We start from the raw sequence: 24,374 nt of genomic DNA, 5'->3' as shown, positions 1-24,374 counted from the left end.
CCAGACTAGGCCAGACCCTTGGACCCAAGTTCGAGTCCCTGACCCTTTACGGGGTTGCTGGAACTTGGCTAAGCCCCCGACTCCAGTCCAAGACCCCCATCCCAATGACCTGGGCTGAATCCCAATTCTAGTTGGAGTCGCTGACTAGAGCTGAGCTCAGAACTTTGCTGGGCTGAACCCCAAACTCAGACCGACTGAGCCACTGAAGCCACTGGAGCACAGCCCACTTTGCAACCCGAGGTTTTCTAGCCTAGAAGCCACCAGCAGGTGGGGCCAGGTCCCAGCAGAGCCATCAGTCCCAGTGTGGGCTCCCCGAGCTCTCCCTTCCTCCCCGCTCCCCCCATCCCCCGGGCTCCCCGAGTATTTCTCTGTAGAGGGAGCCCCAGAGCTCTGTGTAAGGGAAACCTGTCCCCGGGGTGGGGGGGCCCATCCCAGCCCCAGCAAGACGTCTGTCATCTCTGTAGCTGCAGAGAAAGCGCCAAAGGCCGGAGAGAATGGGGGTAGGAGTTGATGGTGCCTGTCTCTCCTTTCATCCCGGAGCCTCAAAGGGATTTACAAGGTGCGAACAGACTTTTATAGAGGAGGTAACAGTCTTCCATGCCCCAGGGCCCTGGCGTCTGAGAGAGGGGAGGAGTCGGACTCCCAGGGGCAATACCGATAATTAAACCTTCATGGCTGAGACTGGAAAACCGGCAAGTGCAAGCACGAACTGGATGGCAGTCGGGGAAAGGCCCAGGCCGGGCGCCCCAAGGACGGCCCGTCCTCAGTTTCCCAGCGGAGACTCTGGGGGAGGGAGGGCAGGATGTGGTGCCTGAGCTAATGGACCCAGCCTTGGCGGTGGCGCGTCCTGGGCAAAATCGAAGTCCTTCCATCCGCCCTGTGGCCGGAGGGACCAGACCATTAGTGGGACGAACGTAGACGCCTGGAGCCGGGCCGGCCCGCAAAAGCCAGGTGACCTCAGTTTCTCCCTGCGACAGGGTGGGGGAAGGACTTCTTGGGTTTGGGGTTTTCAGTGTCCTGGCCCTTTAAGGAATGGATGAGGGGAGAGGGGGAAAGGAAGAACCATCTGGGGCGGGAGAGGAGGGTGGGAGGATGAGAAGGGCCTAAATGGGTGGGTGGGGGAGCCTTTAAGGGGTCGGTCCAGTGGCTTCGGGTGACACCGGTCCTTTAAGAGGGGGCGGAGCGTCCGTTGGGCCACGCCTCCTTAGCGCCCCACCCTTAGAGCGCCGCGCTTGTGCTCTACGCGGGCGGGGGCGTGGCAGAGCGCGCAGGGGCGTGGCTTAGCCTGGAGTAGGCGGGCCCGGGCGGGGCGGGGCGGGGCGGGGCCAGGAGCACCGCCCTCGGCTGAGTCTCCCCGCGGCGGGCGGCGGGGACCGGGCGCGGAGGCAGCGGGAACAGCATGGATTGGGGCACCGAGTTGTGGGTGAGTCCAGTCGGCCTGGCTCCAAGTTCCCCCTTGTTGGGGTCCCCCCTTTTGTCCCCAGCGTACCTTAGTGGGGGCTCCGCACTTTCCCTTCCACCCACCCCGGGTCCCTGCCCCCCACCCTCCGCCCACCTCTCGGAGTTTATCCCGGAGTCTGTGTGCACAACCAGGGGCTCGGGGCGACCTTGCAGGAGCGGCGCAGGGAAACTGAGGCACGGGCTTGAGAGTGAGGCGGACAGAAGTAGTCCTGCGACCAGGCCAGGGCGGCCAGGAGAGGTCACCTATTTTGAGCGCCCTGGCCGGCCGGGCGGCTTATCTTACCGCCCCTGGGTCCCTGCCCGCCGCCCGCCTGTCCAGCTGGGAGGGGGAGGGGACCCTCTGGCCACCATCACCCCCACGTGGGATCTAGAAGTCCTGACCGCCCTTTCGGTCGTCTTTAATCAACACCTAGGGACTTGGGACGCTCATGAAAGGGGATGGGGCTGCGAGGGTCGGCCTCAGCCCCCTCCCCACCCTCCCCTGGCTCGCCCCAGGCACAGGGCGGGGCCGCCCCCTGGTCGCTCTAACCTCAGCCCTGGAAGCCCCAGAAGTTTCCTCTTATCCTAGCCGGACCTCTGACCCCTCCCCTTTCTGGGGGCGGTGGAATCCCTGCGTCTGAGCACAGCGGGGTAACTAGGCTGCGGGTCTTCCCCACCACCCCGCTGTACCTACAACCCTGGGGTTTCATTTGGAGGTGTAGTGGAGTCAGTGGGGGAAACTGAGTCACACATCGGGGGACCCCAGGGAGCATGGTGACTCAGGGAACATGATGCCTGCCCCCTGGCCATTGGGGGGGGTGCCCCCCCAGAGCTGCGAGGAACCCTGCCCCTCTGGTCTTGACTCACGCTGGGCCGGCCGGATTTTCCGGAATCTGGGGGGATTAGTAGGAGCCGAGGGGAGTGGCCCTGCCTCATTCCACACTCTCTTGGCGGTCCCGAGACTGGAGACCCTGTCGTCCCGCTGGGGCCCGGGCCCTGTTCTCCGGCCCTTCCCGGGAAGGGGAGGGGGTTCCCGCCAGTTTCCTGCCTCTCTCCGCGCCACGCCGGGGCGGCGCCGGGAAGCCACTCCTCCTCCTCGGCACGCACAGCCTGGGAGCTCACAGCCTGGGAGCTCTCGGGACGCCTGGTCTGCAGGCTCTGGTGGCTGGGGCCCCCCGGGTCGTGACCCCGGCCCTCCCCACTCACCCCGTTCCCGTCCCCCACCTCAGGATCAGTTCGAGGTGCTCGAGCGCCACACGCAGTGGGGGCTGGACCTGTTGGACCGATACGTGAAGTTCGTGAAAGAACGCACGGAGGTGGAACAGGCTTATGCGAAGCAGCTGCGGTGAGACCCTAGGGTGGACATGCCCTGGGGGGCCAGGGGGAGCTTTGGAGGGCTGAGGGGGCTCAGCCTTCACGCCTTTGTCTCCCCTTAGAAGCTTGGTGAAAAAATATCTGCCCAAGAGACCCGTCAAAGATGACCCTGAATCCAAGTAAGGTTGGAGACTTATTGGTGGTGGGGGGAGGGCGCGGCATTTTGGGGTCTCACTTCCTCTGCCTCAGCTGGGCCACTCCAGACCCATGACCCGCCTCAATTCCCTTGTAGAAGTAAAAGCATGGATGCAAGATCCAGATTACTTGGCTGGAAATCCTAAATCCACTACTATTTAGCGGGGCAGGTGACTCAAGTTCCCTACCTCTGTTTTCTTCACCTGTTAAATGGGAGGTTCCAACACTCACCAAACCAGCGACTTTGAGCAAGTGACTTAAGTTTTGTGCCTTTGTTTTCCTCATCTGTGAAATGGGCATGTGTGACCACGCTGCCTGCCTCGCAAGGCTTGCATGAACATGAACTGAGTTCATGTGTTGAAACAGTGCCCAGTTTTAAGGAGCATCTGATTTTATTCTGAGTCCCCTGATTCTAAAATCCGAAAAGCTCTAGAAATCCAAAGGTTTTTTTTTGGTACGCTGTTAGGCAACAGGCAACCTGCGATCTGAACTGACCTGAATTGTTCATTGTAGTCTTGTTTTTTTTTAAATCCCACTTAGTGTGAATATTAATGCCTCTCACTGTAAAAGATTTATGGTGTTCTGTTATAGGTTTCTCCCCCCACCCCACTGGGGTGATGCGTACATAGATGGTATAAGCATTGCATGCATTGTAGAAGCATTCAGCTTAAGGGTTGGGGGTAAGGAATGCAGATCAGAATTTATCATTGCCTTGGGGATGAATGTTTTGGGGTTCCTGTTTCCCATTTAGAGGTGGGTCCTGGGACATCTGGTTCCCCGGAAGGCCTGACTCCATGCTCCCCACTTCTCACTCCACCCCAGGTTCAGCCAGCAACAGTCCTTTGTGCAGATTCTCCAAGAGGTGAACGACTTTGCAGGCCAGCGGGAGCTGGTGGCCGAGAACCTCAGCATCCGTGTGTGTCTTGAACTGGCCAAGTACTCCCAGGAGATCAAACAGGAGAGGAAGATGGTGAGGGAACCCCCTCTCTGGGTGTTGCTGGGGGGGTCCCTGCTAGAACCCTGTCGAGCCTCACTGCCCTTCTCTCCACAGCACTTCCAGGAAGGACGTCGGGCCCAGCAACAGCTGGAAAATGGCTTCAAACAGCTGGAGAATGTGAGTTTGCAGGGGTGGCGGGTGGCTCTGGGCCAGAGGAGCGGGGTGAGGGTTGCTGCTCACAGAGCTGCCCCCCTTTGTCTGGCCTCGGCCTCCTCTCTTCTGTGGGTTCCCAACGTGCCCCTTGTCCCCTAATACAGAGTAAGCGTAAGTTTGAGCGGGACTGCCGGGAGGCAGAGAAGGCAGCCCAGACTGCTGAGCGGCTAGACCAGGATATCAACGCCACCAAGGCTGATGTGGAGAAGGTGTGTGTGGCATCTGGGTGAGGCGCTGGGATGTGGCCAGAACCTGACTGTAATCTCCATCTCGATATTCCTCAGGCCAAGCAGCAAGCACACCTTCGAAGTCATATGGCAGAGGAAAGCAAAAATGAATATGCAGCCCAGCTACAGCGCTTTAACCGAGACCAAGCCCACTTCTATTTCTCACAGATGCCCCAGATATTTGATGTGTGTACTCCCAAGTTCCCAGACCCACCTCCCCTAAAATCATCCCAAAGTTAAACCACCTCCTATACATACGTCAAAACCCCATCTGCAGTGTCCCAATCCCTAGACTGAAAGGGAATCAGAAACCTATAGCAGCACTGAGCCGTGCTTTCACTCCCGCTGTTCTTTATGCCAGAGATGTTTTTCATTCCTTTTAAAACTTCTACTCATTCTTCTAAGCCCCAGTTCTAACAAATCCTCCAAAAGATCCTCGGATTTCCCCCCTTCTGTTTCAGCCCTGCACTCTACTGTCTGTCCCAGCCCTGGCACTGGGAGTATCTGTGCCAGGTCTTCTTTTTCTTCAAACCCCTTGTCACTTCCTTCGAGAAGCCTTTGTAGCTCCCTAGGCAAGTGACCCGCTCTGAAATCCCCGCTGGTGCTCTGTGTCTGCCCAGCCACGCTGGGTTGGAGTCTCTGTTCTCTAGTCTGTTTCCCCGACCAGATTGGGCTTGGGGCTGGGGCCATCGTGGAGTGCTGACATGTTTGCAGAGTGAATCACTCTGCCACTGGTCCCTCCATTAGCATCCCTGAGCCACCCTGGCCCTGTCCCTACAGAAGCTGCAGGACATGGACGAACGCAGGGCCACCCACCTGGGAGCCGGCTACGGGCTCTTGTCAGAGGCGGAGCTGCAGGTGGTGCCCATCATCGCCAAGTGCCTGGAGGGCATGAAGGTGGCCGCAGATGCCGTGGATCCTAAAAACGTGGGTGCCTGGTCTGGGGGTGTCCGGTGGGCAGAGGGAGGCTCCCCAAAGATTGGGCACTTCATTTTGCCCCTGACTGCCCACCCACTGTGCCTTCCCCCCAGGATTCCCAGGTCCTTATAGAGCTGCACAAGTCAGGTTTTGCCCGCCCGGGCGACGTGGAATTCGAAGACTTCAGCCAGCCCATGAACCGTGCACCCTCGGACAGCAGCCTGGGCACCCCCTCAGATGGACGACCCGAGCTGCGGGGCTCGGGCCGCAGCCGTGCCAAGCGCTGGCCCTTCGGCAAGAAGAACAAGGTGGGGGCCAGGGCCCTTGGGGGGGGGGGCTGGAGGACAGTTAGTGGGGACAAGCGGGGCCCCTACTGGGTCAGCCCCAGCAGCCTGAACGCTGAGTCCTGGGCAGGAATTTTCCTCTTGGCTGCTGGCCCAGGCTGGAGGGAAGGAAGGCAGGCGGCCGATTGGCCTGGGAGTCCCCCGAGGCGGAGGGGGCAGGGTGGAGAGGCCTGTGGCGTCTGTCTGCTGCTTCTCAGGATGCTGGGAGAAGACCTGCTTATGGAATTCAGGGCTGGCCCAAGGCTAGAGACACTGTCCCCGGGGACTTCCCGAGTGTTTCTCTGGGTCCCCGCCCTGCACGCTCTGTTTTCTTGAGGTTTTTTGGCTTTCGATGTCAGGGATATACCGTGACACCCTGGGTTTATACCTTCAACAACTCACCTCTCCCCAGTGTAGACTTCCCCCCTCCCACCCCGGTTTATACAGTACTTTTGATTCGTGTTGCTTAGAGTTTGGGATCCTCCTCAACTTCCACCTGCCACTGTCCAGCTTAAACCTTCCACTCCCCTAACCCATCAGATATTTCCAGCCTTCCACTCTTCTCTCAGCCTGTTCTTTTTGGCCTCTGTGGCCCTATTGCCGTCTGAGACCCCGATTTCCTGCATGTGTCTGCCCCCACCTGCTAGACTGTGAGCCCAGAAAGCCAGGTGGACAGAGATGTGGGCCTCCCGGGGGCCCCCGTGCTAGTTCCTGGACGTCCCATTCAAGGGACGTAGGAGATGCGGGTGGGACAGAGGGCTCTGCCTTCCGGCTCACAGTCTGACGTGTCATTCTTGCCACCTCCCAGATTTTTGTGTTACTCTCGAGTGTTTTCTGTGTGTGCACATCTTGAGTTGTGGTTTTCTTACCGTTATTTTTTTCTTTCTCCATTTTGTTTTTTCCTTGTTTTCGGTTTTTTTTTTTTTGTGTGTGTGTGTATGTGTGTGTGTGTCCATCCATCCATACGTCCATCCGAACTCGTTCTCTACATCCTCCTACCTCCCATGACCCTCCCGACCCATCCTCCTCCCTGGCCCCCGCCGGTAGCCTCGCCCCCCACCCCTCTCCCCCCTGGGGGGCCCCCTACCCTCGGCATTGCCTAACGGACCCCCATCCCCCCGCTCCGGCCGTGACCCCTTGGCCATACTGAGCGAGATCAGTAAGTCGGTCAAACCGAGGCTAGCATCCTTCCGCAGCCTTCGAGGCAGCCGTGGGGTAAGTGAGGCCTCAGGGAAGGAAGACGTGTTGGCCTCAGCCTGCCCAGCGGCCGGGTGGTGGGACCCTGGGCTCGCTTCCTGCCGCTGGCTGGGCACCCCCTTCCTGGGTTGCCTGACTTAGACCTGCTTTGCTCTGTGCATGGCCCTGCTCCCAAGAACCTTGGATGGGGAGGAAGGTGGACTTGGTATGTCTCAGAAGTGTGCAGAGCCTGGGAGCTTAGACACCACAATCCCAAATTCACTCCTCTCCCCACTTTGCAGACAGTGGCGACAGAGGATTTTAGCCACTTGCCCCCGGAGCAGCAGAGAAAGCGACTTCAACAGCAGTTGGAAGAACGCAGTCGTGAACTTCAGAAGGAGGTGGACCAGAGGTAAGGCAGGCTGGGGGTGAGAGGGGAGGCAGGAAAAGAACACGATAAAATAATAAATGAATTACATTTAAATGGTACTCACAGATCTCCCCAACAAACCCCAGGCCCTGATGGTTTTATAGGTGATTCCTGCCATGTTTACAAGAAACAGTTATTTCTTATCTTATACAATTCATTCCAGCAAGCAGAAAAGAGTGAAAGCTCTCAGCTTATTTAGGAAGCTAGCAGAATCTGGATGCCCAAATCAGTGGCCCAGAATTCAAGAAAATAAAATTACAGGCTCATTTTACCTCATTTGTCATCTTAGATGCAAAATCCTAGCCAAGCAAATCCAGTGGCATATTCAAAAATAATACATCATGGGGTGTTGCTGATTGCACAACAATGTGAAAATACTAAACGCCCCAGAACTATACACTTAAAAATTGGCCACAGTGGTAAATTTTATGTTATCCTATATCTTACCACAATAAAAAAATGTTTAAAAAGACTTAAAAAAAACCCGCGATCAGTTGGGTGTTATCCCTGTAATGCAAAGATAGTTCAATATCAAAATATCTATCAATCTAATTTACCATATTAATTGGCTAAAAGAAAAAAAAAGCTATATGGTCGTCTGTTTAGTAACTCAAACACTTAAAATACGAACAATAAAATTTCTGCCAGATTAAAAAAAAAATTCTTTTACTCTTTCCAAGCAACAAAATCCTCTTCCCAGTCCTGTTACATAATAGGAATGACGTTTGCCACTTGCGAACAGGCAGCCAAGTTACATTTTGCCGTCTGCATGTAACCTCTTGGACAAAATGGTTTTTATTGGTGTAAAGTTCCATTCGGAACGCTGCATTTCCTGGGTTTTTATGGTGGGGAGGAGTTAAGGGTGCGTGCTCTGAAGTTAAGAAGGATTTTTTTTTTTCGTTTTGTTTTGTTTTTTTTGAGACAGAGTCTCACTCTGTCGCCAGGCTCAAGCAATCCTCCTGCCTCAGCCTCCTGAGTAGCTGGGACTACAGGCATGCCTCACGACGCCCAGCTAATTTTTCTATTATTAGTAGAGATGGGGTCTCGCTCTTGCTCAGGCTGGTCTCGAACTCCTGACCTCAAGTGATCCCGCTGCCTCAGCCTCCCAGAGTGCTAGGATTACAGGCGTGAGCCACCGCGCCCAGCCAGGAAAGACTCTTGATTTCTATTATAGCTCTGTCTCTGAGATCTTGGGCAGCTCCCTTCACCTTTTTATTCCTTAATTTCTTCATCTGTAAAGTTGGTCAGATATTAGAACTAGAAGGAAGTTAAGCCCAGGTCTGATATATTCCAAAGGTCTATTCTTAGAGACAGTCATTACTGCCTAGATATAAAGACATAGAGGAGACAGATGGGAGACTAATGATGATAACACCTGTGCATTTATTGATTGCTTACTATATCCCAGGCACCATTCTAAACATGGATTTATTAGAATTCTCAAATTTTCTTGAGCGATTATAAGTAGAGTTAGGATCTGGACTTGCTTAGTGCCATATTTCTGATGCTTACAATAGTGCCTGGTATGCAGTAGGCACTCAATAGTGAATAATAACTAGGACTTACTATATAATAGTATCACACTAGGTACCAGGCACTGTTCTAGTCCTTAGAATGATCCACAATGAGATATATGTATCATTGTACCCATTTTCAAGGTAGGCACACTGAGGCAGGGGTTTCATAGGCAAAGCCCACAAAACTAGGAAATGCTCACACTTTGAGATTCGAACCCGTGCAGTCTGGCACTAGCATTTGAGTTCTTAACCACTGAAGCAAAAGCCTCTGGGGTCTTTTGCTTGTTAAATCACATGGCGCTATTCTTTCTTTTCTGCCTGCCTGCCTCGCCCTAGGGAAGCCCTGAAGAAAATGAAGGACGTCTATGAGAAGACACCCCAGATGGGGGATCCTGCCAGCTTGGAGCCCCGGATCACAGAAACCCTGGGCAACATCGAACGGCTGAAATTGGAAGTACAGAAGTATGAGGTAAACGAAGGGCCCTGGGGAGGGGTGGGGGCCAGCAGGGCTGGCTGAGTCACCGCCTGGGTGGGGTAGGGGACAGGGAGATCCCGGGGCGGGTGGGAGTGGGGGGGTTCCAGCTGTTTCTCATCACAGCCTTGGGTGTGCATGGTGATCTCAGGAAACCTCCAGGTCCAGGGGGGGCTGGCCCTGGAGCCCTGCCCTGGAACTGATCCTGTCACCCTCTCCTCCCAGACGTGGCTGGCAGAAGCCGAAAGCCGGGTCCTAAGCAACAAGGGGGACAGCCTGGGCCGGCACGTACGGCCTCCCGACCCTCCAGCCAGCGCCCCACCAGACAGCAGCAGCAACAGCAATGCGTCGCAGGACAACAAGGAGAGGTGAGCGGGGAGGCCAGAGCAGGTCCAGCCCCAGGGACCCAGGAAGGGCCCATCTCGATCTGCCCAATTCTCCCCAACCAGCTCGGAAGAGCCTCCCTCGGAGGAGGGCCAGGATGCCCCCATTTATACGGAGTTCGATGAGGATTTTGAGGAGGAGCCTGCGTCCCCCATAGGCCACTGTGTGGCCATCTACCACTTTGAAGGTGAGGATGGCTGGGGTGGGCTTGTGGGCAGGGGCACACGGCAGTTGCTTGGGCAGAGGGTGTGTGTGGCTGCTTTCTGTTTAAATGTGCCTAACCCTAACGCTAACCCTGGGCCCACCTCCACCCCACAACAGGGTCCAGCGAGGGTACCATCTCCATGGCCGAGGGTGAAGGTCTCAGCCTCATGGAAGAGGACAAAGGCGATGGCTGGACCCGCGTCAGGCGGAAAGAGGGAGGAGAGGGCTATGTGCCCACCTCCTACCTGCGAGTCACGCTCAACTGAACCCTGCCAGAGGCAGGAAGAGGGGGCGCTGTCAGCTGCTGCTTCTAGGCCACGGGGAGCCCTAGGACCTATGCACTTTATTTCTGCCCCCGTGGCTTTGGCTGAGACCTGTGTAACCTGCTGCCCCCCTCCCTGATCCCACGTGTCACTCCAAGTGGACCCGCTGTGCCTTCCACCACTGATGTACATACTCATGTTTCAAAATCTTTTCTTCCTGCCACTCAACTTGGGCTGTTTTGTTTTATATATAAAAAAAAAATTAGATAAAACTCTTGGAGTCTGTGCCTTGTTAGGGGATTTAGATATCGGGGCTGCATCTTTAACCTTGGTGGGTGTTTGTGTGTGACTCCAGTATAGGGAGACATCTGTATGCAGTGGCACTTACTGAGAACAGGTAGTGTTTACTGAGTGTCTACTGTGTACCAGGCATTCTCCACCTACCCACGATCTCATTTAAACATCAAGCTTTAATCCTTGCAAACCCCTCTAGGAAGTACAGTCTCGCTTTCATGTTGATGGCAGACACAGAGAGGTCAAGTGATCTGCTAGAAGTCACAGAGCTTTTAAGGGGTGGAGTCATATTTGAACTCTGGCCTCTGATGTCAGATCTGCAAGTTCTCTTACCATGTTCACAATGTTGCTGCTGTTTTCTTAAGTGTCCCAGCCGTAGGGGGCATGTGGGGTGGTCTTACAGTATAAGGGAGGACACCCCAGGATCATGTGCATTTTTGGGGGGCAGGGTGGATTCTTGTAAACATGCCCCCCTTCCTTCTGTTGGTGGGGACAGGTCTCCACTGCCCGTGGCTGTGTGAGAAACATAGGGCGGTTCCCTTGGTCTCCTTGGCGGGTCCCTAGAAGTCTTGGGGTCCCAGCCTGTCTGCGCTCAGTGGTCAGGTTCCAGGCGCTGCGACAGGACGCTGAGGACGCGCTGGAACTTCTCAAGGCGTTGGGCTAGTGGCGCTCCCAGGCCCCGGCTACCCCAGAGCAGCCTCCGCAGGAAGCCGGTGGTCAGGGCCTCCCTCAGCTCCGGGTTAGGCCGGAATCCTGGAGACACAGTCAGGTGGGCTGAGGGCGGGCCCCAGACTCCCGCCTCGACCCTCCACCTCCCGCACCTGCCTTTCCTCTCGGGGACTTTGACCCAGCAGGGACCCAGAGGGACTCTGCCCTCCTAAGCGGGATGGCTGGGCGGAGTTAGTGGGGAGGAGACTCCTAGGTCGCTGCAGGAATGGGGGTGGGGTGCTTGAGAGGCTCGGTGGGGGTGGGCTGTGCTGGGGTGCATGGGGGTGCCCCATTCCAGGTGCAAGATTCTGGGGATCCCACTTTAGGAGCTGTGTCTGGAGATAAGCTGCCCCAGGGGCTGGATTTCAGGCACCAGGGAAGGTGGGGGTGTCTTGGAGGCTGGGCTGGCCCCGGAGAGAAGGGTGGCTCTGAGCGCAGTGAGGGCGCTGTCTCCCACCAAGTTGAAGGACTGAGTTATTTTGGAGGGAGCTGGGCGTTCTTGGGGGTCGAGATCCTCTGGTGGCGGGGTCGCCACAGGTGGGGGGGTGGGAGTGGGGGGCTGGGGGCGTGGCTATGGGGGCGGGGACTCCCCATTTGGGGTGGAGAGCCCTGATCCTGTCAATACTGCTTGATGCAGCAGGTGCTTGCGGTGAGGACTTCACGGGGGCGGAGCGGGGGGGGGGGGGGCGTCCCAGTTTAGGTGGGACTGGGGGGTGTGGCAGGAGGCTCCCGTCCTGGGGCAGTTGGGTTTGTGGCATCCGGTTAGAGCAGGCTGGGTGTTCCTGAAGGCGGAACCCTCGGGCAGCCTGGCACAGGGGGGCGCTTACCCCGCAGGCGCTGGGCCGCCACCTGGCGGAATCTGGGCGCGTCCCGGGCCACCTGGCGCGCCGCGTACAGGGTGCGCAGCAGCCGCTCGCAGCTCTCGTCCAGCGGGCCCCCGAGTTCCTCGCCCTCCAGCAGGCGCACCGCGGGTGCCACGTGCGGCAGCGCGACCTCGCCGGGGTCGCAGGGTCCTGCGAAGCGGGAAGGTCTGATCTGGGTTTGGGGCAGAGGATGGGGCATAGGGCCGAGGGCATAGGGCCGAGGGCGCGGCTTGGGGCAGTCGCGGAGAGCAGAGCCCGACTGGGTCCGGGGCGGGGCCTAGGGCAGAAGCGGGGCTTGGGACGGAGCTGGGGCGGGGCCTAGGGAAAGGATCCAGATCCGAGTCTGGTATGGAGGGCGGGACCTACAGCGAATGGGCGTGGCAAGGGCGGGATAGGGGCGGAGTTTAGGGGCAGGCGTAGATAGCGGAGCATAGCGCTGGGCAGGACTGGGTCCAGGGCGGGGCTTAGGGAGGGGCGTGGCCTAGGGCGAAGGGGCGTGGCCTAGAACTGGATTCCTGTTAAACTTCGTCTGCGGCTGCAGAGGATGCTCTCGGACCCTCACTCACCAGCGCCCTCATCCAGAGCCCGCATCAGCGGCTTCAGCTTCTGCTCAAAGGCCAGCGCAGCCTCTGTGTGGTTCCGTCGGAGCTGGCGCCACGTGTGCTCCAACCGGGACACCTGGGGGAGGAGACCCGAGCATGCCTCCTCTCCCCTCTTCCCTGTCACCTGCGCTCCTGCTTCCTCCCACCTCTGCTTCCCACGCACCTGGGGCATGAGCAGGGCGCCCATGACCGCCGCCATCCCGGGCAGGTCCCCCGCCGCCCCTGGCCGCAGTGCCAATGCCAGCTCTACCAGGCCCCTGAGTGCAGCCGCGCGTTCCTCCAGCGGCCCAGAACAGCCCAGCACGGCCAGCGCCCCGGCCAGCGCCAGCGTCTCGTGCCTGCGGAGGCGGAGGGCAAGGGTCTGGGGACAGTGGGGAGGTTTGTAATGCGGGGGTGAGGGGAGACCGGAGGTGGTGTTTCCCAACCCCCCTCTTCCGTGGGGGACCGCGAGTGGGGGAGATATTTGCCAACCCTGGGGAGAGGGGTGAATCGGTCCCCCAACCAAGGTTCCAGGCGGCTGGCTCACCTCTCTAGCAGTTCCAATCTCAAGCGATGCCCATGGGGAAGCGTGAGCAGCTCCAGGCCAGAGGCCACCCCCATGTTGGCCCGCCGAAACCTGGTCACGCCCAGGAGGCCTGTGGCCTGCGAGAGGGAATGGGGAGGTCAGGTGAATAGTAAATATATAGGTGCGGTAGGGCCTTGCCGGGCTTCAGCTCTCTGCCTGGGGGGAGAAGCGACTTGGCAGGTGACCCACCTGGGAGTCCACCAACAGCAGGTGAAGGGCAGTGCTGTCTGGATGGTGCTCCAGGAACAGGCCACGGAGCTTACGCAGGACTTCGGGTTCCAGGGGCCGATTGTGGGGGCTCAGCAGGCAGGATGGAGTGTCAGGGGGACAGAAAGAGACCTCAGCCTGTGGTCTCCTAAAACATCTGTTCTCTTCTTCCTCCTCCTCGTCCTCCTCAGCCTCCCACCACAAGGCCTCTGGCTCTGGCCAGCTCTGACCAGGGGGAGTCTCCTGGGCACTGGCCACTCTAGGCACAAGCTCACAGTATGTTGAGGGGCGTCCAGAGGCATCAGGCAGCACCAGTGAGGGTGTCCGGGGGGGCTTGGTTGGTGCCTTGGCATGAAGCTGCCCATCGGAAGCCCTGAGAGTGTCAGCCACAGTCCCAAGGAGAGCAGGGGCCTTCAGCAACACCAGGTCGCTGCCTGTCCGGGGCAGGGCAGCTACAGGCATAGTGGAGGCTCCTGGGGTCACACAAGAAGGGACAATAGGAGTACATAGAGAAGATAGCTGGGTGGAGTGTAGGTGGGGGGTTTCATGGGCTACCCCACTCCCAATTCATCCATTATTCAGCCAATAACAGGGTATCCCAACCTATCTTGGTGCAGCTTGGAATGCGAACAACTTCACCAATAGAAATGCTACACACTTACCCATGATTTGAAAACATTCTTTGGGACTTCTGTAGTTTTTTGAATTCTGAATACTACATTTAAAATCTAATTTCTTTACTTTTGCCCCTCTAGTTGAAGATGGCAAGCATTGACTGAACACAATTAAAATGTTAAAAAATGTAGTATTCAAAATTCACAAAAACTACAGAAGTGTCAATGAAACTAAACATATTAAACTTTCAAATGATGTCTTTTGTATAATTTATGGCATGTTTACCTTTGGGGTTATTAGTATTTAAAACTGTACCAAGACTTTTGGGAGACTCTGTATTTATTTATGAAGCATTTGATAATGTTCTAGAGCCCCAGGGTCTCGCTCCTGCTGCTTCAGCTACACTCACCAAGTTTTGGTTGGATGTCAACAGTTCAAATTTTTGTTCCTACCCCAAGGCCTTTGCACTGGCTGTTCCTTCTGTTTGGGCCATTCTTTCCCCAGTTATTCACATTGTTCCCTCCTTCATTTCTTTCCATTTGTTTTCTCAATGAGGCCATTCCGGGGGACGACTAAAATTGCAGGGCAGCATGGTGGCCCACACCTGTAATCCTAGCACTTTGGGAGGCCTTGGTGAGAGGGTTGCTTGAGGCCAGGAGTTGGAGACCAGCCTGAGCAACATAATGAGACCCTGATCTCCACAAAAAAATTAAAAAAAAAAAAATTAGCCAAGCATGGTGGCATGTGCCTATAGTCTCTACAAAAAATAAATAATTAGCTGGGCCTGGTGGAGCAGGCCTGTAGCCACAGCTACTCCGGAGGCTGAGGCAGGAGGATCGCTTGAGCCCAGAAGTTTCAGGTTGCAGTGAGCTCTGATGCCACTGCACTATAGCCCAGGTAACAGAGTGACACCTTGCTCAATAAATAAATAATAAAGAAATAAATTGCAATATCCACCTCCATCCCTATTCTCCCTACCTCCCTAACTTTGTTTCAATTTTTATCCCAAAGCAGACACAATTTGCTTATTGTTGTGGTTCATGGTCTGTTGTTCTTTAATAGAATGTTGGCTTCCCTCCGGCAGGGATCTTTGTTTTTCTGGTTCTTTGGTGTGTCCTAGCCCTTAGGGCAGGGCCTGCCATGCAGTGAGGGCTCATGTTGAATGGGGCAGGAGGGGCATGCAAAAGGAGCATGAGGGGACATGGGGATGAGTCCTCTTTTAGGTAAGACAGGTGGGGTCAACTGCTCTGAGGAGCTCCCATTGGATGCAGAGGATCCACTCAGGAAAAGATTAGGGGAATGGGGATGTTCCCATCAATAGTGGGAACAGCAAGTGCAAAGGCCCTGGGGCAGAAATAAGTCTGGAAGATTCCAGCCACTGCAAGCAGGGCTATGTGATTGGAATGAGGAAGGTATGCAGCAAAAGTTGTTAGAAAGGTCAGCTGTGGTCCAAACAGATAGGGCTTCTTGGAGTAATTGTAAACATGCATTTTGAAGCACCTCCAAAGTCCTTGTGTGTTTTAGATAATCGTGACAACACTGAGGACATGATTAGCCCCATTTTCCAAAGCAAGAAGTTGAGGCTCTGAGAGGTTCCATCACCTGCCCAAGACTGCTCAGGTGGTGAGTGGCAGAGCCAATCACTGAGCCGTGTGCTGTCCTAGTAGACCCTCACCTGGTTCAAGGTGGTCTTCTATTGACCGCCCCATATGCGCCAAGTCTGCAGGCTGACTGCTGCTCCACTTCCTTTCCCTGGGGAACAGAGGTGAGAGAGACCTGTAGAACCAGCCTTAGCGGGGCAGCCCTCACCGATACCCAGAAATCCCTGCATCCAGTCACCCTGTACCAGTGGGTCTACTCAACCAAGGTGAGCTACCTCCAGGGGATGCTTGCAAAGTGTGGAGACATCTTTAGTTGTCACAACTAGCAGGGAAGGGAGGGTGGCTTGCTGCTGGCATCTAGCGGGTGGAGGCCAAGGATGCGGCTCAACATCCTACAATGCACAGGACAGCCCTCCACAACCAAGAATTATGGATCCCTAAATGTCAATAGTGCTGACATAGAGAAACCCGGGGGGATGTCGGGTGTTTTCAAGGAGGTGGAGAAACTGTGAGTACCTGAGAGGCTCTACCCGAGCCGGGCTGTCCACAAGGGTGTCCTCACTAAAGCTGCGCCGCAGAGGCCCCTGCCAAGTCACAGGCCTGCAGGCCACAGCCCCTGTGGCCTGGGACAGTGGGCGCTGGCTGGTCACATAACTGTGAACCAGGGCAGGCATGCTGGGGAATTGTTCATCTTCCAGCTGAAAGAGGGCCACAGGCCGGCCTGGCCGGGGACGCAGGGCCACACGGAACACCTCGAAGTGGAGGACTGAGCCCCGCCAGAGGCAGGAGATCACAGGGTGGCCTCCACGGGACCCAGAGGCACGAACCAAGAAGTCACCATCTTGCTGAAGAAGAGCTTCAGCCTTCTGTGGATGGAAGACACAGGGTAGGAGGCTTAGGAATGAGCCCAGACCAGCAGTTAGTGGTGACTCCCTCCCCACTGCCCTCCCAAGAAAAGCCACCCCACTGAAACCTCTGTGGCAGGTGGAGACTAGGTAGCTTTGCATCAAACCGCTTTCCCCTTTCTCGTGGGATACCTGTGCGGACTACATTTCCCAGGCTCCCTTGCAGCTAGGGTCATCATGTGATAAGATCTGGCCAATGGGATGTGGGATAGAAGTGCCGTGGCAAATATCTGGACCTGGCCCATAAAACCGTCCCATTATCTGTCAGCTGGATAGCCTCAAAGCCCTGGGGGATGGCAGAACCACAAGATGGACTTGGCCCCTGATTGGTTTACTAAGTTATACTGTCTCTCATGATTTATTTTATTTTCACTTTTTTTTTTTTTTTTTTTTTTTTTGAGACAGAGTCTCACTCTGTTGCCCAGGCTAGAGTGAGTGCCGTGGTGTCAGCCTAGCTCACAGCAACCTCAAACTCCTGGGCTCAAGCAATCCTCCTGTCTCAGCCTCCCAAGTAGCTGGGACTACAGGCATGCACCACCATGCCCGGCTAATTTTTTCTATATATTTTTAGCTGTCCATATAATTTCTTTCTATTTTTAGTAGAGATGGGGTCTCGCTCTTGCTCAGGCTGGTCTCGAACTCCTGAGCTCAAACAATCCGCCCACCTCGGCCTCCCAGAGTGCTAGGATTACAGGCGTGAGCCACCGCGCCCGGCCTATTTTATTTTCATTTTTTAATTTTTTTTAGAGACAGGGTCTCGCTCCGTTGCCCAGGCTGGAGTGCAGTGGTGTGATCATAGCTCACTGCAACCTCAAACTCCTGGGCTCAGGGGATCCTCCTGCCTCAGCCTCCCAACCTCCGTGTGTAGTCATGCCCAGCTAATTTTTAAAATTTTTTTGTAGAGATGGGGTCTTGCTGTGTTGCCCAGGCTGGTCTCATACTCCTGGCCTGAAGTGATCCTGCTGCTTTGGCCTCCCAAAGCACTGGGCTTATAGGCATGAGCCACCGTGCCTGGCCTCTCTATCATGATTTCACTGGATGTTCAGGTCCTAGGATTCCTGAGGATGACACCTATGTTGGAGATGGGGGTGGGGAATTTTGAATGGAGAGGGAAATGTCAGGAGGCAGATTGGGCCCAGAGGGAGAGATGGGCAGGGCCAAGGGTAGTTTTGAAGCCATTAGGACCCTCCTCAATCTCTGTCACCAACCTCAACACCACCCCAAAGAAAATGATAATTTAAATATAAAGAGTGACAGTTCCCAAGCAGCCAAACTTCAGGACAGTCCGTAGCCCCCAGCTACCTCTCCCAACAGACCCTGGTCCTACACCTCTCATCCAGGACCCAGGAGTCCTCGGCAGGTCAAGGGTGGGAGAGGCTCCCCCTAGACGGAGCTGAGGCCCTGCAGGAGGCAGTACCTGGCGGGACAGGGAGCCGTGGTACCAGGGTTGGCCAGCAAGGTCCCCTCCATCCTGTGGCACCTGCATGGAGCTCTTGGGGACAGAGGGTGCCAGGGCTGAGCTCTGCACTTTCAACAGGCCTCAGTCTTCCACATCTGTAAAATGGGAATAATCAGCCCTGCTTCCAGAGCAGCTGGGCCAGCTCCTTCTCTGCTCCTTTGGGTTTGGAGACAGCACCCCATATTCTATTAAACCTTAAAATGCAACAATGTGACACACACAGACACACACACACACACACACACACACAGAGTCAGCCTTCCATATTGGCAGCTGTTGCACCTGCAGGTTCAACCAACTTAAAATCAAAAATATTTGCAAAAGAAAACCACACAATAAAAATAACAATACAATAAAAAAATACAGTATTATAACAATTTACATAGTACTTACATTGTATGATATTAGGTATTACCGGTAATCTAGAGATGATTTATATATTTTTATATATATATTATCCAGAGATAAATATATATTTATGTATAAAAAGATATAAAATCTGGCTATGAGTAACTTGTTTAATTTAGGACTGGCTGGGATGTCATGGAAACAGCATGATTCTTGCAAAGGAAGAAGACGTAACATAGGCATCACTTTCAAAGGTGATGCAATTTTTATGAAGTGAACAAATTAATGAAGATGATGTCACGCCACCACATTTTGTAAAAATTCAATTAGCAAATTCACTGTTCCCTATTTATGAGACACCGAAGCTGTGCCAAACAGCTGTTCTAGGCACTAGAGACCCAGCTGTGGACAAAATGGATAGGAAACCCTGTAGTCAGAGAGCTGAGATTCTTCTTGCGGGGTGGTGGCTAAGAAATAATTAGATGATAGACTACACCGGAGTGTGCTAGGCAGAGAACCTAAACCAGGGACAGGATACGATCAAGGTTCCAGTGGTGGGGCAAAAATTTTTGATAGCGTGGCCAGGTAGGATTTTGAGGGAGTGAGCACAGTGACTCTCTGGGAAAAAAAAAAAAAAAAAAAATTCCAGGCAGGGAGAATTTAACTTAACAAACGTCCAAGGCTTCTCATCAATCTATGTGCACATTCAGGGATTTTCAGGATGTGTGCAAACCTAACCCATGCATTGCTTTAGATATAACACCACTATTCAGATGGTGAAAAGGTCACATTTTGTAGTAATGTCAGCAAACAGCAATTTGGCGTTTGCAGATTTTTCTTGTACTTTGGAGCCAGTGCAATTTGTTATTATTATTATTATGATGGTCAAATTTAGGTCTCAGACATTTTGGTAGTTTCCCAGTCATCTCGTAGGTTTCAGGGCCAGTGTGTCTCAAGTGTCTGGTGGGGAAAATTGCTCTGGATGGGAGGGAAGAGGAGAATCTGCTTCTTACCCTAATCCCCCAAGGTCTTCTGGGTCTGGAGGGGTCTACAGGGAAATAGCACCAGGATTCCAGCCTCCTGAGTCAGCAGGCTTCGGGCCTGGAAGGGGCAGGAAGTTCCCAGACCAGCCCTAGCAGCTTTAGGGGAGGAGAGCTGAGCTGGGCAGGGACCCATGCAGGGAGCTGGCTGCAGGCCCTGCATACCTGAAGTCAGGTGTGTCTTCAGAATGCCGTGCACTTCCTGTTTGTCAGCTGGGCCAGGCCCAGCCTTGGTCTTAGACACTGCCAACCCCAACTTCCTCTGTCTCAAGCCCTCTTTAGTGGGGAGGGCGGTGTGGGGCAGTGGCATGATTTGTTAGTTTGGGGACGCACATGTGCATGGCGGGGGTGAGGTGGGGGTACACCAGCATAGAGAACATGGACACAGATGGACATGAGGACTCACACTTGACACTGAGCAAACATTGATTGGTTGAGCACTTACCGTGGGCCAGGCTCAGTCCTGGACCCTGGAAATACAATGACACTAAAGAGATCAAAGCCCTGCACCACCCCCCCTGCCCTCCAGAGCTCACACACAGTCTGCTTCGCAACACAGACAAACAGACAAGCACACAATGAACGAAAAAGATAATTTCTAGGAGTAATCAATGAAGGTGCTAAGACAGAGAGATTTGATAAAAGGGGGCTGGGGTGGACAGGCCACTTTAAATAGCAAAATCAGGACAGGCTTCTCCCAGGAGGTGACATGGGAACTGAGACCTCAGTGCAGAGGGAGGCGGTTAGGGAAAGATTTGGAGGAGTCGTCCAGGTGGGGGGTACAGCAAGGGCAGAGACCGGGAGTTTGCTTTTTAATAGTTTACATCATCAGGGAGGCCGGCGTGGCTGGAGTACAATGAACGAGGAGCAGAGAGGAGGAGGTGAGGTTGGGGAGACCAGCAGGGGAGGCCACGCAGGAACTGGTGCACCCTGAATTTTAAGCTCAGTGGGACGGAATGGGGAGTCTTGGAGGAGTTTTAAGTGAAGGAGGGACACGATCTGATTCATGGTTTACAAAGATCACTCATGCAAACATGGAAACAGAGGCTTTCGGTGTTGCACAGGACACACACCCAGAGGCGCACGCCTAGGTACATACACCTGGCTACACAGACATGCGTGGCGCACGGCGACCCATCCACTCAGTCCCTCTGCGACCTCTTCCATGTCCGCAGACGCGGGGAGGCAGACCCCAGATTCTCCCTGACAGCCGCTGGCCTCACCTGCACAGAGAGGACTCCCCACCCTGGTCATCCCCTGGTCTCTGTCCGGGGGCTCCACTTACCAGGGCGGGACCCGCGGGGCTCCCACGAGCCTGGGGCCAGGCGGAAGCCTGAGGCTCTGCGGCTTCGGGCCGCTGCCCACAGCGCCACCCGTCCCCGCCCCAGCCACGCACCGTCTCCCCGGGCCGCACCTAGTGGGAACCGAGCCCTGTCACCTGTCCACACCCTCTTCAGGCCCCGCCCCCATGCAGACCCCGCCTCCAACCGTAACCTCCCAGGCTCTCATCCCGCCCCTTGTTCTCGTCCCACCCCCTTAGAAATGTTTTTGGCTACTAACCACTCCCCCTCTGGAATGTACCTCTTTCCCCAAGCTCTGCCCCTTCGGGGAACTCAGCGCATCCCTTCCTTCCGATGGCCCCGCCCCCTTGAGCGTAGCCCCGCCCTCTACTGGCCACACTCACTTTCAACCCCACCCCTTCTCCGAGTCCCGCCCCTTAGAACCCGGGCCCTGCGTCCCACCCAGGCTGGCCCTTTGGGACCCATGTCGGGCGGGGGAGTGTCTCTCTCCCCGCCCCCCTCCCCAGGGTTCCGGGTGGGGGCGGGGCAGCTCCCTGGGACTCTCAGGCCTGGACAGGGGTGGCGGCTGCGGCTGTGACGTCCCAGAGAGGAAAGCGCTTCCTCCAGACTGCCCCCGTGGGTTTCCCGGAAAGGAGCCCCAGTGGGGTGGCGGGTTTTGTGGAGGGAGATGCGGGAAGACACGACAGCCTCCTCCAGAGCCAGCACGTTGCTGGTGCTGGGCGGACCTTTGGGGGTGTTGAGGGCAAAGCACTCAGGTGGTTTCCCAGGGGGGAGGGAAGTGGGGGGCTTCCATCATGATGCCCGGAGACGAGAAAAGGGGGCCACGTTGATTAATAAAGGCTCATCCTAACAGTCTTGAAAGCCCCAGCCGCCGCAGCTAGCATTTATTGAGCGCTTACCGTATACCAGGACTGTTCTACTTGCTCGGCCTGCCTCAAAGCATTTATTAATAGTTTTAACCTAGGCCACCCTACAAGGGTGGTAGGTGCTATTTCCATCATCCCCATTTTCGAGATGTGGAAACTGAGGCACCGGACAGCTAAGCCATCTATTTGCCCAAGTTAACCCAGCTCGGAGTGGTAGAGGTGGAATTCGAACCCAGAGCCCTGGGGCGCTATCCTGTCTGCCTCGCTTTCGCCACTATCTCTGGTCCTGAGGACATTTCCGTGCGGTGGAAGTTACTCACCCATTTTACAGATGAGGAAAGTGACGAGAAGAGACCCAAAGATGCTTGGGGGTGAAGTTTTGGTGCTTGGAGGATTGCAAAGCAGGGAATTTCCAGGCTGGGCTCCCCCCAACTTCCCAGTAACATGGAAAAGACTCCTGGCCCAGGAGGGGTAGAGTTTTTCAACCTGAACCCTCACGTGCCTAGTTCGGGCACAGTAGGAGGGTAGGGGCCTGTCCAGTGAAGGGGTCTAGCGCCTCTTAGTGGTTATAAGAATTATCAAAGAAATCCCAAGGAGGGGGGAGCGTGTCAGATGCAGGGGGAGGGGGCTACTTACCGCCTAGTCCGGTGGAAAGTGGGTGGGGGAAGAGACCTCGTAGTGAAGACAATTTCAGCTGATAATTATAAGGTAAGGGCTACGAAGACAGTACGTGTTTGTTAAATGAATGAATGACACTATCACAGTCTATAAGGAGAGGGACACTAGTGGCTTGGATTTGTGGGGTGGCCACAGTGGGGATGTTAAAAGACATGGATTTGGGATGATAGAGGTGGAACCAACAGAGCTTTCAATCTTTTTTTTTTTATTATTCATTCAACAAATATTTGTATGTGCCAGGTGCTGGGTGGGGGAGGGGCCAGCAGTGAACAAAAGAGACACAAATTCCTAAGTAGACAATAAAGAAATAAGTATAATAAATATCTGGTTGGTTGGAGGATGATAGAAGCTTAGTGTGGGGAGGTGGGAGGATGGGATGGGATGGGATGGCATGGCGGAAAGGCTGTGATTTGAAACAGGGATATTGGGGAAGACCTCAGGAGAAGGTGACATTGGAGGAAAGACCTGTGGGAGGCGAGGGAGCTAGCAATGAAGTTGCTTGAGGTGGAGGGCTGTGGACACAGCCCGTGCAAAGGCCCAGAGGCAGGACCACACCTGCTGTGTTGGGGGCACATAGAGGAGGCCCCTGTGGTTGGAGCAGACAGAGTGCAGGTGAGAGAGGGAGGAGAGGAGGGCAGAGAAGTGATGGGGGCAGATTGTCCAGGACCCGGTGAGCTGCAGGGAGGACTTGTGCTTTTACGCTGAGGAAGGTGGGAGCCGTGGAGGGCTGTAGGCAGAGGAGGGCTGGGGACCTGATTCAGATGCTCACAGGCGCCCTCTGGCTGCTGCAGGGAGAACAGACTGTGGGAGGCAGGGCGCCGAATAGAGTCAGGGGACCAGGCCGAGGTGAATGCGCTGGTCTAGGCAGTGATCCCCCGGCTTGAGCAGGGTGGAGGCAGAAAACGGGGTGACAAGTGGGTGGATTCTGGGTATGTTTCAGAGGCGGCACCGCTCATGGCGCCAATGGGTTGGACGTGGAGGGAAGCAGCCGACCTCCTAGTCTAGCTAGCCTGACTCGCCCAGCTCCCCACGGCCACAGTGTCCAGGTCTGCGTCCAGCTGGTGGGGGAAAGAGAGGCCAGACCCAGTGTGGAAGGCGCGGGGTGGGGCTGGGCTGCAGGTGCTCCCCTCCACCCCACGGCTCCTCCTCCACCCCCTCCCAGGGCGACAGTTACAGGCAAAGAAGAGGAAGTGGTAGCACTAGCTGTCGCTCCACAGGCGGGCGGGTGGGCGGTGGAGGCCTCGAGGGTGCACGGCCCGGCCGGGCAGGCAGCAGCCATGGAGCTGTGGCGCCAGTGTACCCACTGGCTGATCCAGTGCCGCGTGCTGCCGCCCAGCCACCGTGTGACCTGGGAGGGGGCTCAGGTGTGCGAGCTGGCGCAGGCCCTTCGAGATGGAGTCCTTCTGTGCCAGCTGCTCAACAACCTGCTGCCCCACGCCATCAACCTTCGGGAGGTCAACCTGCGACCCCAGATGTCTCAGGTGAGCCCAGCGCTGGCTGATGTGCCCAGGGGTGGAGGTGGGGGACGCCCCTGGCTGACACAGGAGGAGCTAATGCACTCCACCTCTAGGCCAGCAAAGTAGCAGGGGTGGGGGGGGGGGCGAGGGGGTATACTTTCAGATTTAGGGCTGCCTCACTGTGGGTGGTAACACTTGGAGATTCTGGGGTGCCCCCGCAAAGGTTAACAAGCCCCCTGAATGGGTTAGTGGGCTGAGCTGTCCTGCATCTCGGCTGAGAACTGGCAAACCAGGGGTTAACTCTCCCAAGCCCCAGGCTGACCTTACTGGGTGGGGTTCAAGCCCTCATATGTATGGTGCCGTCTGGGGGGTCAGTACTGGGGGTGCCTCGGAACCCCCTGGGTGGCCAACAGGGTGCCTGAGGTTTTGGAATCCTTTATCCCCCCTACACCCCCAGATTCTGGCTGTGGGGGTGGGGCCTCCACTGGCTTCTTCCCCCACATGTGTCTCCTCCTCCGGGGCCCTGGGCCCCTTCCTTCCCCTCACATCTTCCTTCCTCTTGGCTTCCTGCCTGGGCCTGGGGCAGCGTGGGGCGGGCGGGTAGGGGGCTGCAGTCCCGCGCTATAGGTTTCCTCTCCCCATCCATCCCAGGTGGGCGACGTTGCGGAAGGGCCTGGTCTTGGGCTCGGAGAGCCGGTCCCGGGGTCTTGCAGTCTAGAAGAGCTACATTTTCTCTGCAGGGATTTCTGCAGGGGCCCAGGTTCCTCAGGGCTGAGGGGTGAGGTGGATTTGACTGTGCCTTCCCCCCGCCGCCCCCACTGGCTCAGGAAATATATTCAAATCCCTATTTGA

General features: G+C 55.7%; 3 protein-coding genes across 10 annotated transcripts in view; 2 read left to right on the top strand and 1 right to left on the bottom strand.

Moving 5' to 3' along the window:
* The first annotated feature begins 1,341 nt into the window (after positions 1 to 1,341).
* TRIP10 (thyroid hormone receptor interactor 10) lies at positions 1,342 to 10,304 on the top strand. Of its 3 annotated transcripts, XM_069496688.1 has the most exons (15): positions 1,342 to 1,423; positions 2,670 to 2,785; positions 2,877 to 2,933; positions 3,772 to 3,919; positions 4,001 to 4,063; positions 4,204 to 4,308; positions 4,384 to 4,512; positions 5,107 to 5,253; positions 5,358 to 5,552; positions 6,615 to 6,782; positions 7,046 to 7,155; positions 9,027 to 9,159; positions 9,388 to 9,530; positions 9,612 to 9,733; positions 9,868 to 10,304. In XM_069496688.1, the coding sequence occupies exons 1-15, from the start codon at positions 1,400 to 1,402 to the stop codon at positions 10,014 to 10,016; spliced, it is 1,809 nt and encodes a 602-aa protein (XP_069352789.1). In that variant the 5' UTR covers positions 1,342 to 1,399; the 3' UTR covers positions 10,017 to 10,304. The 3 variants fall into 3 exon arrangements, with proteins under 3 accessions (XP_069352789.1, XP_069352799.1, XP_069352809.1); XM_069496698.1 differs by lacking the exon at positions 6,615 to 6,782; XM_069496708.1 differs by lacking the exons at positions 1,342 to 1,423; positions 2,670 to 2,785; positions 2,877 to 2,933; positions 6,615 to 6,782 and adding an exon at positions 3,530 to 3,629 and having other exon boundaries at positions 9,868 to 10,241.
* Positions 10,305 to 10,501: 197 nt separating this feature from the next.
* SH2D3A (SH2 domain containing 3A) lies at positions 10,502 to 17,859 on the bottom strand. 4 transcript variants are annotated; one of them, XM_069496684.1, is made up of 9 exons: positions 17,791 to 17,859; positions 15,985 to 16,334; positions 15,543 to 15,619; positions 13,235 to 13,725; positions 13,007 to 13,122; positions 12,644 to 12,818; positions 12,445 to 12,556; positions 11,843 to 12,028; positions 10,502 to 11,060 (listed from the first exon to the last, which is right to left on the bottom strand). In XM_069496684.1, exons 1-9 carry the CDS (start codon positions 17,857 to 17,859, stop codon positions 10,900 to 10,902), a joined length of 1,737 nt encoding a protein of 578 aa, XP_069352785.1. In that variant the 3' UTR covers positions 10,502 to 10,899. The 4 variants fall into 4 exon arrangements, with proteins under 4 accessions (XP_069352785.1, XP_069352786.1, XP_069352788.1 ...); XM_069496685.1 differs by having other exon boundaries at positions 13,235 to 13,722; XM_069496687.1 differs by lacking the exon at positions 13,235 to 13,725 and having other exon boundaries at positions 12,644 to 12,841.
* Positions 17,860 to 23,260: 5,401 nt separating this feature from the next.
* Positions 23,261 to 24,374, top strand: part of VAV1 (vav guanine nucleotide exchange factor 1) — a 53,726-nt gene continuing 52,612 nt past the window's right edge. For all 3 annotated transcript variants that reach the window (XM_069496683.1, XM_069496682.1, XM_069496680.1), the window contains exon 1: positions 23,261 to 23,546. In XM_069496683.1, coding sequence (XP_069352784.1) covers positions 23,343 to 23,546 — 204 coding nt within the window. In that variant the 5' untranslated portion in view covers positions 23,261 to 23,342. The remainder of the gene's footprint in view (positions 23,547 to 24,374) is intronic.

The sequence above is a fragment of the Eulemur rufifrons genome, chromosome 2 (assembly GCF_041146395.1).
Source record: "Eulemur rufifrons isolate Redbay chromosome 2, OSU_ERuf_1, whole genome shotgun sequence".
Lineage (NCBI taxonomy): Eukaryota > Metazoa > Chordata > Mammalia > Primates > Lemuridae > Eulemur > Eulemur rufifrons.
Note: the sequence above shows the minus strand (reverse complement) of the source record. Positions and strands in the feature narration are given on the sequence as shown.